Genomic DNA, 12768 nt, shown 5'->3' on the forward strand with positions numbered 1-12768 from the left:
GGGGGATGGAGGAAGGAAATGCCTCTCACCGTGCTCAGGGGGTCGATGTCTGGTCTCTCCAGAGCTATGGTGATGCAGTTGAGGAAGATAAAGACCAGCACCACGTGGTCAAACATTTTGTGGGCAATGACCTTCTGGCACGTCACTCGGAACCTGGAGAAAGGTGGGAAGAACAGATCCTTTGGAAGTTTGGGTCAGGAATAGGCTTCTCCCCAGAACCCTTCTGCTGGTGTGCCCAGGTGGTGAGGCAGCATCTCCACAGGCTTCAGCCATGATTATCATTGATTATTAATTATTACTTATGCTGGCCAAACCACTGACAGCAGTGGGGTGACCCACGCGGCTCTGCGTGCACGGAACTGAAAACTTGACCTCAAACAGACTGGATTTCTAAAACTGTGAAGGATTTTTCCCAAGGAGGGGGAATCTCTCTAGGAATGCAATATTCCGTTACCTCAAACGCCTGCTGGGCTGGAATTTCACTGGAATTTCTTACCTGTTCTGTGGGGAAAACAAGTAGAGGGACCAGTCCTCGTGAGTCTTGCACCACTGGGGTTTGTAGGGCTCCAGGGCTTTGCGGATCCGGTAGCAATAACTCTGGGTAGAAAAGAAGGAACACCTTTGCTTCCTCTTTTATTTTCCTGCCTCTTCAACTTTCACAGTGTTTTTGTGGAAGGAGGGGGCAGAAAATTGCTTTTCACCGTGTCTGTGGGTAGTCACAGCTTTGGGGACAGAGCTGTGGTGGCTGTTGTCACATTTGTCCAAGAAAATGAGGAGGAAAGGTGTGGAAAAAGGGGAGAGATGGACAGGACAAAGCAAGATTTCTAGGAAGGTGTCATTTTGAGGTACAGAATTGTGAGAAACCTGAAAAGGCCTCAAGCCACCAAAAAGTTAAGTGGAAAACATTTCTTTTTAGGCTTTCAAGCCTTCATGACACCAAAACAGCTCCTGTGAGTAAAGCCATTCACCTGTTGTGTCCGCAGCTCATTTTGGGAGGCATCCTGGGCCAGGGGGATAATCCCAAACAACCCAAAATGCGGCATTTTTGGAAAAAAATTGATTTTTACCTCACAGAATGCCACTGCCCAAAAGAGATCTCTTCAGAAAGAGATCTTTCAGGAAGTAAAGGCCCATTCCTTGGCTTGGCATCGCTGTTCCTGACCCCAGCCTTGAGGCAATAACATTTCCATGCTGGATTTTCATCCAGCCTTTTACAAATATGAAAAACCACTTAAAACACGAGCCCCTAACCCTAACCCCAGCCTTGAGGGGATAATATTTCCACACTGAATTTTCATCCATCCTTTCAGGGAACATGAAAAATCACTTAAAACACAGGCCCCTAAGCCTGACCCTGACACTAACCCCAGCCTTGAGGTGAGAACTCATTTCCACGCCAGATTTTCATCCATCCTTTTAGGAATGGGTAAAACCACTTAAAACACAAGCCCCTAACCCCAGCCTTGAGGCAATAACATTTCCGTGTTGGATTTTCATCCATCCTTTTAAGGAATGGGAAGAGCCACTTAAAACACGAGCCCCTAACCCCAGCTTTGAGGAGATAACACATTTCCACACCGAATTTTCATCCATCCCTTTAGGGAACGTGAAAAGCCACTTAAAACACGAGCCCTCCCCATCTCCCTCAGCACTCACATCCTCCCCGTCATCCTCGTAGTCCAGCCCGTCCTCCTTGTGGCCGTCCACCCTGAGGAAGAACTCGGTGGGGCCCATCTTGCCGTTGCAGTCGTGGAATTCTGGCGGCAGCAGCGCGGCGGGGCCCGGCCCCAGCTGCCTCATCGAGGGCACCCTGAGCAGCTCGGGCAGCTCCTGGGAGCCGCGGTAATCCAGGGATTCCGCCCGCCGGGACAGCGACGGCCGGCTGAGCGTGCTGGATTTGGCGTCATCCGAGTCGTCGTCGGTGCTGCCCTTTCCCTCCCCGGACAGCAGCGATTCCCGTTCTCCAGACTGGTTCTTCTTCTTGAGGCTGGGAGCCCGGCCCAGGCTGTTCCAGCTGGAGCGGCGGCTGCCCCAGTTGGCGCAGGGGGAGCTGCGGAGGCTGGACTGGGAGAGAAGGAAGGCGTTGGGAGGGGGTTTGTTTGCAGGAGGAAGCTGAAGGGTCGGGGGAGTTTTGCCCAGAGCGGTGGAAGTCGTGGTCTCCTCCTGTGGAATCCCTTGAACCTCTCAGAGGAACTCCCTAGGAAGATCTACCATAGGGTTTCCCACCCATGCTGGAGGAGAAGATTTCCAGTCATGGTCTCCTGTGGAAGCCCTCAAATCTCTCAAGGTAATTCCCTGGGAAGGTCTGCCATAGAGTTTTCCACCTAGGCTGGCGGAGAATATTTTCCACCTCCTGTGGAATCCCTCAAACCTATCAGGGGAATTCCCTGGAAGGATCTACCATAGCGTTTTCCACTCATGCTGGAGGAGAAGACTTCCCCTGTGGTGTCTCACAACACTGTGTGATCTACCCCAGTTTCACTCTCCCCATATGTGCCTAATTCTCCTTTCCCCACTTCCCCATGGGTTGTGGCATCCCTGAAGGCTGCCCCATGTCCTCTATAGGTCACTGACCTTTGCCCTGCCCTTCATACCACCCCTGTCCCCTCAGACCGTTTGTTCCTGACCCCACACTTCACCCTGTGCACAGCACATGGTTGGGTCTTTTGTCCCTGATTCCCTTTGGTGCGCTGGAATAAACATTTTTGTGGAATTATCACACAAAAGGCCCTTCTTGCCTCTCTTTGCTGAGCCTAGCCGTGGTGTGTGTGGTGCGTGGACCTGACTGCTTTGCCTGAATCCTCCCCAAGTGGCTTTTCCACGGGAGATGCCTATTGGGAAACTGGTAGCAGCTCCACCATCTAAAATCACACTGCTACAGCCTCCCCTTCCTGCTTTTCACTCCCATTCCAGCCTGGAGATAGGAGCATCCCGCCAAGGCCACACTGGAGGTGGTCCTGGGCCACAGCTGGAGCACAGCCACCAGCCCTCTGTCCTGGTGAATCCCCAGCAACACCAACTCTCCATAAAAAATGAACCCAAAGACACCAGAAAGTGGCATTTTGCTGAACTGGCACATTCTTTGCTCACATTCAGGTGGTTTCAGCTCACACCTTCCCTGCCTTCCAAAGGGAACCTGAGTCACCCGAGTGCCTGGTGGGAATTGTGCCCCCATTTCCGTTGCTTTCTTTCCATTTGCTGCCGGAGGAAGTGGAGTGAATGTTTCTCCTCCACAAATTTCAGTGAGTGTCACTGCACTTGGGCAGGTACCAGGCAATTCCCAGGACGAGACAGCTGAAGGTCAGCGCAGAAAAGCCAGGAGGAAAACTCCCTTTACCCTCCATGGCTTCCTCCCAGCACAAACCAAGGCAAACTGCCTTCCTCTTCCTCCTCCTCCTCAGTGCACTCCCCTGCCTGCTTCATCTGCCTCTGGCTGGTGGCACAGCCACCGAGAGAGGATTGGAAGGATGAACATCCCTCTGCAGCAGCTGCAATCCCATGAAAGCCCAAGGCAAACAGCAGTCAGCTCTGTTTTCTTTTCAAAGGCATCAGATTGACTAAGCAGCTTAGCGAGGGGGGTGGTGGCTGTGCCCGGGCGTGAGGTGCCTTCACGGTCTGCTGCCTTGATCTGAACATGATCCCGCCGTTACGGAGCAGGGGAGTGGGACGGATGAGCAGCAGCAGGAAAATCCACTCTGCCCGCTGCCTGTGCTGCTCTGTGTGCACAGAGCTGCCCTCCTGCTCCCCCCTGCAGCAGGCACAGCTGCCAGAGCAGCAGCTCCTGGTGCAGTCCTGGTATCAGGGGACTGTCACAACCTCTTAAGGGGCCTTCGGGAGCTCCGCGCCTTCCAAAGGAATAGTGGGATTACAGAATGGCTTGGCTTGGGAGGGGAGCTTGAAGATCATCTCATCCCATCTCCTCATTCCAAACCCCCTCATCCCTTGTTCCCTCGATTTCCCCTCCAGCAGGGCTGCAGAACCATAACCAGAGCTCAAGGGAAAATGCTTCATCCCCCTGACACAACGTAAATTCAAGATACAACCCTAAAACACCAGGGGGGAAGAAGGTCTCGTCCTCACAGGGACACCTGGCAGCTTCTCCTGGACATCCCAAATGGCTGGTATGGTTGGAAAAGACTCTTGCTCCTCCTCTGAGGGTAATTAGACTTGTTAAGGTTATGTGAGATGGTTATCTCCAGTTAAGGTTATGGCTCTCCAGTGAGATGGTTTGGCAAGGGCTTCCATTGAGGCACCAGGCAGGAAAATGCTGGATCCTGATACATCCCTGTTTTCCCTTTCCATGGACACAGTGTCCTTGGCTGCTCTGTTGTCACTGCACCCCCCAGCTCTGTTCTCCTCCCACCTTTTTGCACATTTCCCACCTCCACCACCCTCCCTTTCATTCTCCAGCAGCGTCTGTCACAAACCTCTCACATGACTCTGAACTGAGCACAAATGTCTCACGTCACCCTGAGCTGAGCTCGGCTGGTGCCAACAACACCAAACTTGTGGGATCAACCCCTGCAAGAGCCATCCCCTCGATCCTTGTGGGTGCCTTCCACCCCGGAACACCTGGAAACCAAAACACCCCGTGCCCTGTGTCACTCGAGGGGGACTTGTTGGCCACGAGAACCTACCAAGGACTTCTGGTCGTAGCCCGTGGGCTCCAGCGAGGCGTTGCTGCCTCTCCTCGAGTCCCCCAAGGCGTGCAGGGAGTCCAGGTGTGGGGAGCACTTTGGGGTGGGCATCGGGGTGGCGGCCGTGCGCATGATGATGGGCGGGGGCATGGCCCCCCTGCCCTCCAGGTGCCCGTTGGGGGTGACAGCCAGCGAGTACATCTTCATCTCTGCAGGGAAACACAGGACACCACGTGAGGGGACACTGCTCCTGGGGACCTGCTCCAGGAGCTCTGCCAGGGGTGGTTGGGGGAAATAAGACCCCCCCTACTGCGGCGTTGAAAGGCATCAGGGGAACGCCGCGAGCTCTTGAGGGGGTTTGGGAACTCGGTGCCCTCCAAAGGAATTGTGGAATTATGGAATGGCTTGGCTTGGAAGGGGCCTTGGAAGATCACCTCATCCCATCCCATCTCTCATCTCATCCCATCTCTCATCTCATCCCTTCTCTCATACACACTCCCCTACCCCCGAGTGCGTCACACACCAAGAGCTCTGCACTGGAACTGCTGAAACCTTTTGGCTGTTGAGTCAACTGCTGGCCCCTGGCCACAGTCACTCCTGGATTTGGACTGACAGCACGTCCAGCCCTGGTTTCTAGCTCTGTGTCACCTGAGCAGAGGTGACAATATTTATTTCCCCCAGAAATCTCTCCTTATTTGAGGTTGGTGCAGATTTGATCCTGTGGGCTCCTTCCCGAGCATCTGCAAGGGACATTTGGTCACTCAGTGTTGGGGATTTGCTGCTTCATCTCCAGCCTGAGCAGCTCCATCATCTCCCTGTGACCCAGCTCTGCCTCAGCTTCCCCAACGAATTCTGAATTCCAACTGTTCCCCACAATCATCATTTCCTTGGCTGAAACAAATCCTGGTTTGGGAGCATTTGGAGGGATCCTGACAGAGCCCAAGCTGGGAATTGATGGAAGCAGGAACTAAAGTGGCTCCTGTTTGCCATCATTCACTGTTAAAGCGTGTGATCCCTTCTTGTCACCCCTCTGGCTGCAAAGGGAAGGCTGTCACCTCCAATTCTGTGTTTTCAGTGCTCCACAGCAGTGTGGGCCTTCCCCCAAACCGACTGCCAGACCCTCCTGGAACACAAATGAGCAGCAACATTTTCCATCCATCAAACCTCACCCAAATGCATTTTGTGTGGGAAACCAAAAGGAACAGATGAGAACATGATTGATTGGAAAAGCTGCCGAGAAGTGGGGTGAGAACATCGCTGTCAGCAAAGCACTCTGTGCTAATGGTGCAGGAGGGAGGAGGAGACAGGGCTAAAAATTCTTGGGGACGTTTAAATTAGAAGAAAACATCTGCCTAAAGGAAATATCAGTGCTCATTTAGCGTCCCCTATACTTTGCAGAGCTGCTCTGTTGACTTTGCAATTGGGTTAATTGCCAAATAAACTGGATTCTTCCATTGTGGAAGCAGAGCTGGAGCTCCCAGGTTCCCAGGAAAATGCAGACACAAAACCTCACCTGTTGCTCTGAGGTCTTTCAGCTTCTCAAACTCGTCCTCAAAGTTGGCAGATGTTTTGTCCTCATCTGTGTCTGACCTGTTGGCATCTCCCTGCAGAGAGGGGGAGAGTAATTAATAAACTAAATTCGTTAGGATTCCTCAGCAGCTCAGAACACCCTCTGCTCCCCGTGGGTGGCTTATGCCAAATTCCCTCTGGGACCACCCTGGGAATGATCCCAGGCAAATCCCTCTCCCTTCTTTTCACTCATTTGGACAGAAAGGACCATGCTGTGGTTGTCACCACATCCCTGCCACGTCTCTGTGCTTCCTACACTGCTCCAGGAACAGCAAATCCCAGAGGAAAACATCACAGAGCAGCTGGAATTGCAGGAATGACTGAAAAACCTGGCATGGTGGGGCTCCTTGTTTGCTCTCTCCCTGATCCCAGCTGAAAGCTCCAGGGGTTTGATGTCAAAGGATGTCAGAGGGTTTTAGTCCTGTGTTTGACAGCACTTTAAAATTGACTTAGATCTGGAAAGCCTGATTTGCTTTCTCCGTGCTGGCTGGGAAGAGATTGTTTTGGGAAATCTCTTTGACAACCTGAGGCAGAGGGAATGAGGCCAGTTTGCCTGGCAGCCCTGCAGCATCTCAGGGCAGGGAACAGCCACCCTCACCCTGCCTTTCCTCCTGGAAGCCCAGCTCATTTTCCCTTTTGTGCATTTCTGCTACCAGGAACCATCAGCCTGGGACAGAGGAGCCATCCTCAGGTTCTCCTTGCTGGGGGAGGGATTCCAGCAGAACGTCAGCAGGATTCCTCAGGACTGCAGAAACCTGTGCCAATTGATGGCAAACGGCTGGATTAAGGAGCTGATCCCAGAAAAAGGAGCAGAGTTCCTTGCCTGGTGCCTGAACAAATCCCCACAGCTCCCAGGGACACGGTGCTGAAGTGGCAATGAGCTTCATTTTGCCTGTGATTTATCGCAAGGCGCTGCAGCCAGGATGACTGAGAGGCTCCAGCTCCCCGATCCATCTTTGTTTCAGAGCAGAAACACCAGTGCAGAGTGGATGAAAGATCTGCACGATTTGGGAAGGTTTTCCTGCTCTCCCAGAGCAGCTCTGGGGGAGATTTCAAAATGACATGGGAACAGTGTAAGCACAAATAAGCAATTACGGCCCTGTTTGAAGTCTGGCTACTTGTACTAAGCACGAATGTACTAAAAATGGGTTTGTGGCCATTTCAGTCTGTTCTCCTCTAGGAAAACTCCTGGAAAACTTGCTCCAGAGGCAGATGAGGAGCTGAGATCAGGCTGAGAGCGTGTGCTGTGATTCACAGGACAATTTTTAGCGTCCTTGCTGAAGCCCTGCTGATGGTTCTGAGCTGAGAGCAGCTCTCAGCTGCACAGATCTCCCAGGAGTCCCTCTCCAAATAAAGAAAAGAAACACCTGAGCAAATGGAGGAGAAATTCTCCTCAGTGGCTGCTCAGAACCTGCTCCCCTCAGAGGGCAAAGAGGTTAAAACAAGAATCCTGCCTCATTCCCAGCACAGCAACAGAACCAGGGATGACAAAAGCAAACCCAGCTCCGCTGAGGATTTCTCTTTGGTTTGCAGCCTGGTTTGGTGGAGGGCTCTCTGCCCGTGGCAGGGGGTTGGAACCAGAACTTTAAAGTGCCTTCTGACCCAAAGCATTCCAGGATTCCATCATTTGTCAGTGCAAGGCTTGAGAGGGAAGCTGTTAGCTGAGAAGGGTTTTTTGTAACACCTCTCCCTGAGACAAGTGACAAGCCCAGGGGGCTGATGTCAGGATTGATAATAAATGGGAATGGAGAGCAAAATGTGCCCTGCAGATGCCATGGCTGTGGCTGCTGGCCTTTGGGGTGAATAATCCAGGCTGGAAAGAGCAGAGCTCACACACACTTCAATCGTGGTCTGTAAGAGCTCTGAAAGGAGCCATTAGGGCTGAGCAGGGAAACCACAACTGTTTGTCTGCAGGAGCAATCAGGCACTCAGAGCGCTCTGCCCAGCTCTGGCTTCACATCAGCACCAGGTTCAGCCTCCCAGAGGGCAGGGGAGAAATGGGAGCTGTTCCCTGCAAAGATCCCTGCAAAAATCCCTGAAAAAACTCCCTGCAAGGATCCCTGTGAGCTGCCAGGCTGCTGAGCAGAGAAAACTTCCTTCCACCTTACAGCATCGTCCTAAAGATCTGAGAATTTAAAGTTTGCAAGCTGGAAAGAGCTTTTGAACAGCTGGGCTCCTGGCCTTGAATATTCCAGAAGGGACAGGGTCCCAAGGGAAGGACAGGACTCAGAGCCAGGTCTCATCCTGCCTGGTGCTCAGGGCTGGAACTGGTTGGAACATGTGGAATCTCAGGATGTACAGCACACCTTCACGAGGGCAAAGTCCTGCTGAGCAACCCTGACTTCCTTTTGGGACAAGGTAACCACCTTATCAAAGGAAGCCAGTTGATTTAATCTTTTTTGGATTTTATTTATTTTATTTATTTATTTTTTAATATATATTGAAAGCCTAAGTTCCACCACGTAGAAACACAAACCATGTGAATTATGGGAGATTTGGTGAGTAAAATTAATCTGAAATTATTTCTTCTAAGTCACACAGCAGACTGTGCAGGAGATCAAAGTCCTGCCCCCCCAATTCCCATCCCACATCCAGTGGGTTTTAACTGCAAAGATTGATCCGGAAGAGCTTCACATCCCAAGCCCAGATCATTTGCACCCCTTAAATTTAAATTTAGGGCTGCGAAGACTGACTCAGAAGACCTCCAGGTCCCCAGCCTTAAATTTAAAGGGAGGTGCCCTCCCTTAAATTTAAATTTAGGGCTGCAAAGACTGATCCAGAAGAGCTTCAGGTGCCCAGCCCAGCTCATCTGCACCCCTTAAATTTAAATGTAGGGCTGACTGCATGGGTAGATGTTTTCCCTGACGTGGAGTATCCCCACACAGAGTGTGTCAGCTCTCTCCCTCTCCCTCAGGCTGGAATCTCTCACCTCTGCCTGGAATCCTTCCACCAGGATGGCCACCAGGAGGTTGAAGAGCACGTAATTGCCAAAGGTCATCAGGGCCACGAAGTAGAGGGCGGCCCAGGAGGAGGTGGAGGCCATCCCATTGTACAGCACCACGTTCCAGTCCTCCTGAGTGAGGATCTGCAGGGAAAGGGAAAGGGAAAACCCTCTGAGCACAGCAGCTGCACTGAAATCCTGCCACCTTCCTGCTGGAATTCCGGAAACTTGGATTTTGGGGGGTTCAGTATATAGTAATGCATGTGAGTCAAGATGGAGGATTTTGGGTGTTTTCTTTGCCCTTCTACTTCATCTTCTTCCTTCTTCTTCATGGCTTTGGGTGGTTTTCTGTAACTGAGTGAAAAAGGTCCACATTGAGGGCCTTGAGTGGTCATTATTGGGTCAGAAACATAAATAATACAGGTGTCACCTCGTTATTTGCACTCAATTTTACTCCATTTCTCTAACTTGTTAATTACAGCTCACGCCTCATGAGTTTGTAAATAGATAAAAAATAACAAACATGCAAGTCTGAACTCAAAATCTGTGTTTCCCATGTGTATTATTCATCCTGCCCTTGGCGAGAAGCAAAAGAAGCCAGAGCCATCACACCTTCCCTCTCTTCCTGACCTTCTCTGAGCCAAAGCACTCGGGGAATTGCCTTTATTTGGCTCTTCGCATGTGATTTCTGATCACATTGTGGGAATTTGTCTTTGTTTAGATCTTTGCACCTCTGCTGGCCAAGCCTCCCCTCCCTGCAGGAAGGTCTGGCACTCCCCTGCCCACGGGGGACAGGTTGGATCCAAGATATCCCAAAGAGAAGGATGCACTGTCCTAATCCTCTTATTTGAAGGAGATCTTGCCTCCTTTGATAACCATCAGAAGATAAGAGATTTTAGGACACAGATCTTGTCTCCTTTCAGGCTGCTCCTCAGAAGGCAGCTGGAGCTGAAGGAAAGGGTAAAAGACAGGATTTTTAATGAGATAAATGACATTGAGTGGCTCCAGAACCTCAGGGAAGTTGTTTCCTTTAGGTAAAAGCACTGGGCAAAATGAATACCCATCACTGCAAAGCTTTGCTCTGAGGGATCTTCCTGAGGGATTTCCACACTCCAGCTTCAAAAATCCCGGAGCCCTCAGAAAAATGGATGACAGGCTCATGTTCCACATTAATTCCTGCCAGGAAAATGGCCTCAAACCCCCTAAACCAAGGTGGCTTTGGGGACAGGACTGCTGCACTGAGTCATGCTGCTCAATAACCTTCCTGGGACACGGGACTGAGCCTTTGTGCTCCGTGCCAGCTGCATTTCCCAAGGGGCTGGGAGGAGAAATGCAGCAATCCGTGTGTTGGGAAGGGAGAAATGGGAAGCTCTGAGGCTGGGGCTGATTTGTCCTTGTTCCTTTGTAAGAATATATATCCACAGTGAAGGCTCTGGACTGGTTTCCACCCTGAGTGATGCCACTCTGCCTTCAGAAACTTTATTTACACTTGTTGCACTCAGATTCTAAAGCCTGAGCTTTGAAACACAAAAAGCCTAATCTTTTATATTTAAAATATCCCTGGAACCACAGCTGATTTCTCTGTGGTGGAACCTGCCAGGGATTTCAGGCACAAACCAGAACTTGGCTGCAGAGGAAACACAACTTTTTATATCAAGGCTTCTCCAGCCACCTCCAGCTCTGATTTGTGAGGGGATTTGTCACTCCCAGTTACACAGAACTGTTTGCAGAGGGCATCTTTGGGGCAGGGAAGGAGACAGAGATCTTCAGAGTAGGAGCAGGATGTGCAGCAAAAAGGAAACTAAGAGTGGATGCCCCCCTTTAATCTCTCTGGTAAGAGATATGGACAGTGCTGATTTGGAGTAGATTTCTTCTCCATCAGTGCTTTTAGACCCAGAAACACCATCTCTGCCCTGATAACTGTTCACTCCAAATCTGACACCTCCTGGAAGAGTTTAGTGGAATAAAAACTCCTTAAAACATCCCTGAGGGTGCAGAGCTTACCTGGAACACGGTCACAATGGCCCAAAGTAGGGAATCAAAATTCTTCCTGTCTGGAACCGTGTCCCCCGTGTCGGTTTTCAGGCTGAACTTGCATCCAAAAAGATGCATGCCAAGGATGCTGCAGTGGGGAAAGAGGGAGATGGAAGAAACCCGTGGGTGAAATGTGGATTGCAGGGGTTTTATGGACACTTTTCCGCTCCCAGTGGTTTTTTTTTTTTTGACCCCGCAATTTGGTTCTCTTGTCCTGCCCCACATTTCATGCCAGTTTTCTGCACTGAAGGAAAATCAAGGATGTCCTTTGTCTGGAAAAATGACAAACCACGTTGCCAGAATTCCAAGCAAAGGATCCTGAGGGGCATTGGAGGGTGAAACAGAGAGAAATCTCGGAATCTGCACAACCTCCATCCCAAATCTGACACTGGCATGCTGCAGTCAGTGACAGGCACAGCTCAGGAGCCTCTGAGGGGCAATTATTGCCCATTTGCATGCTTCATTCACTTCTGGAATGATGGCATTCCATGCAGAACAGGTAGGAGAGGGGTAAACATCCCACTGTGAGCACTCCCCACACACAGGTGGCGGGTCCCTATCCGCACCCATGCACCCCTGAAGTGGAACAAAGCCGTCTTGGGTTACAATATGTAACCAAAAATGTAGATTCTATTTCCCACCTGTTGAAACTGGCTGGGGAGTGTTTTTTCTTTATCTCTTCTCTGACCCATCCCTCATAACTCCAGGGGGAGGGGGGTGGGTGTGTTCTGTTAATGGGCAGCTGTTAAATCCAGTGTTTCTTTGTCCCTTCCAGGACCCACCCTCCCTCCAGGGGTATCTGCTGTCCATGGGCCGTCCAGGCTCACTGCAGGGCTGAGACAGTTACACCATTCCATTGGGAGAGGCCCCATCCAGGGGGAGGAGCCCAGCATTCCCACCTGGATCAACCCTGGGATTCCGAGCACCAGCACAACCTGTCTGCACTGGATTCCCAGAGGAAAACCAGCCCCATCTCAGCACCAATGGAGCTTCAGAGGAAAACTGCACCCTTGAACAGGATCATTGCTCCAACAGAACCACATCTGTCATTGCAGGAGGACTGGATTGGACTGCTGCCAATACCCTGATCAATGGGGTGTCAGGTCGTATTCTGACTCTGGCAGTGTTTTTCTTTTTTGTTCATTTGGTTTTTTTTTGTACTACTAAATATTTAATATCCTTAGTAAAGAACTGTTATTCCTATTCCCATATCTTCACCTGAAAAGCCCCTTAATTTCAAAACTATAACAATTCAGAGGGAGGGATTTTCATTCTCCATTCCAAGGGAAGCTCCGGCTTTCCCCTGGCAGACACCTGTCTTTCCAAACCAAGACGCACCTGAAGATGAAGATGAAGAGCATGAGCAGCATGCAGAAGGTGGCCACGTTGTCCATGGTCTTCATGAGCACCACGAGCTGGCGGCGCAGGGCGGGCATGAACCTCACCAGCTTCAGCACGCGGAGCAGGCGGAACGTGCGGAGCACGGACAGACCCCCGTCCGACTGCCCAATGATCTCCCACACACTGCAGGGACACGGGGACACTGATAGGACCAGCACCTCTGCCCCGTGGGAGCTGCTTCCCTCC

The 12768-nt window shown here is 51.1% G+C and overlaps 1 protein-coding gene across 1 annotated transcript in view; it reads right to left on the reverse strand.

The window, feature by feature from the left end:
* The window catches only part of CACNA1H (calcium voltage-gated channel subunit alpha1 H), a 108787-nt gene that overhangs the window by 36000 nt on the left and 60019 nt on the right, over window positions 1–12768 (reverse strand). The window contains exons 10-17 of the mRNA XM_066329904.1: window positions 12520–12705; window positions 11152–11269; window positions 9136–9291; window positions 6151–6241; window positions 4638–4846; window positions 1657–2064; window positions 497–597; window positions 30–153 (exon numbers count right to left, since the gene is read on the reverse strand). Coding sequence (XP_066186001.1) covers window positions 30–153; window positions 497–597; window positions 1657–2064; window positions 4638–4846; window positions 6151–6241; window positions 9136–9291; window positions 11152–11269; window positions 12520–12705 — 1393 coding nt within the window. The remainder of the gene's footprint in view (window positions 1–29; window positions 154–496; window positions 598–1656; window positions 2065–4637; window positions 4847–6150; window positions 6242–9135; window positions 9292–11151; window positions 11270–12519; window positions 12706–12768) is intronic.

The sequence above is a fragment of the Sylvia atricapilla genome, chromosome 15 (genome assembly GCF_009819655.1).
Source record: "Sylvia atricapilla isolate bSylAtr1 chromosome 15, bSylAtr1.pri, whole genome shotgun sequence".
NCBI classification, from domain to species: Eukaryota; Metazoa; Chordata; class Aves; order Passeriformes; family Sylviidae; genus Sylvia; species Sylvia atricapilla.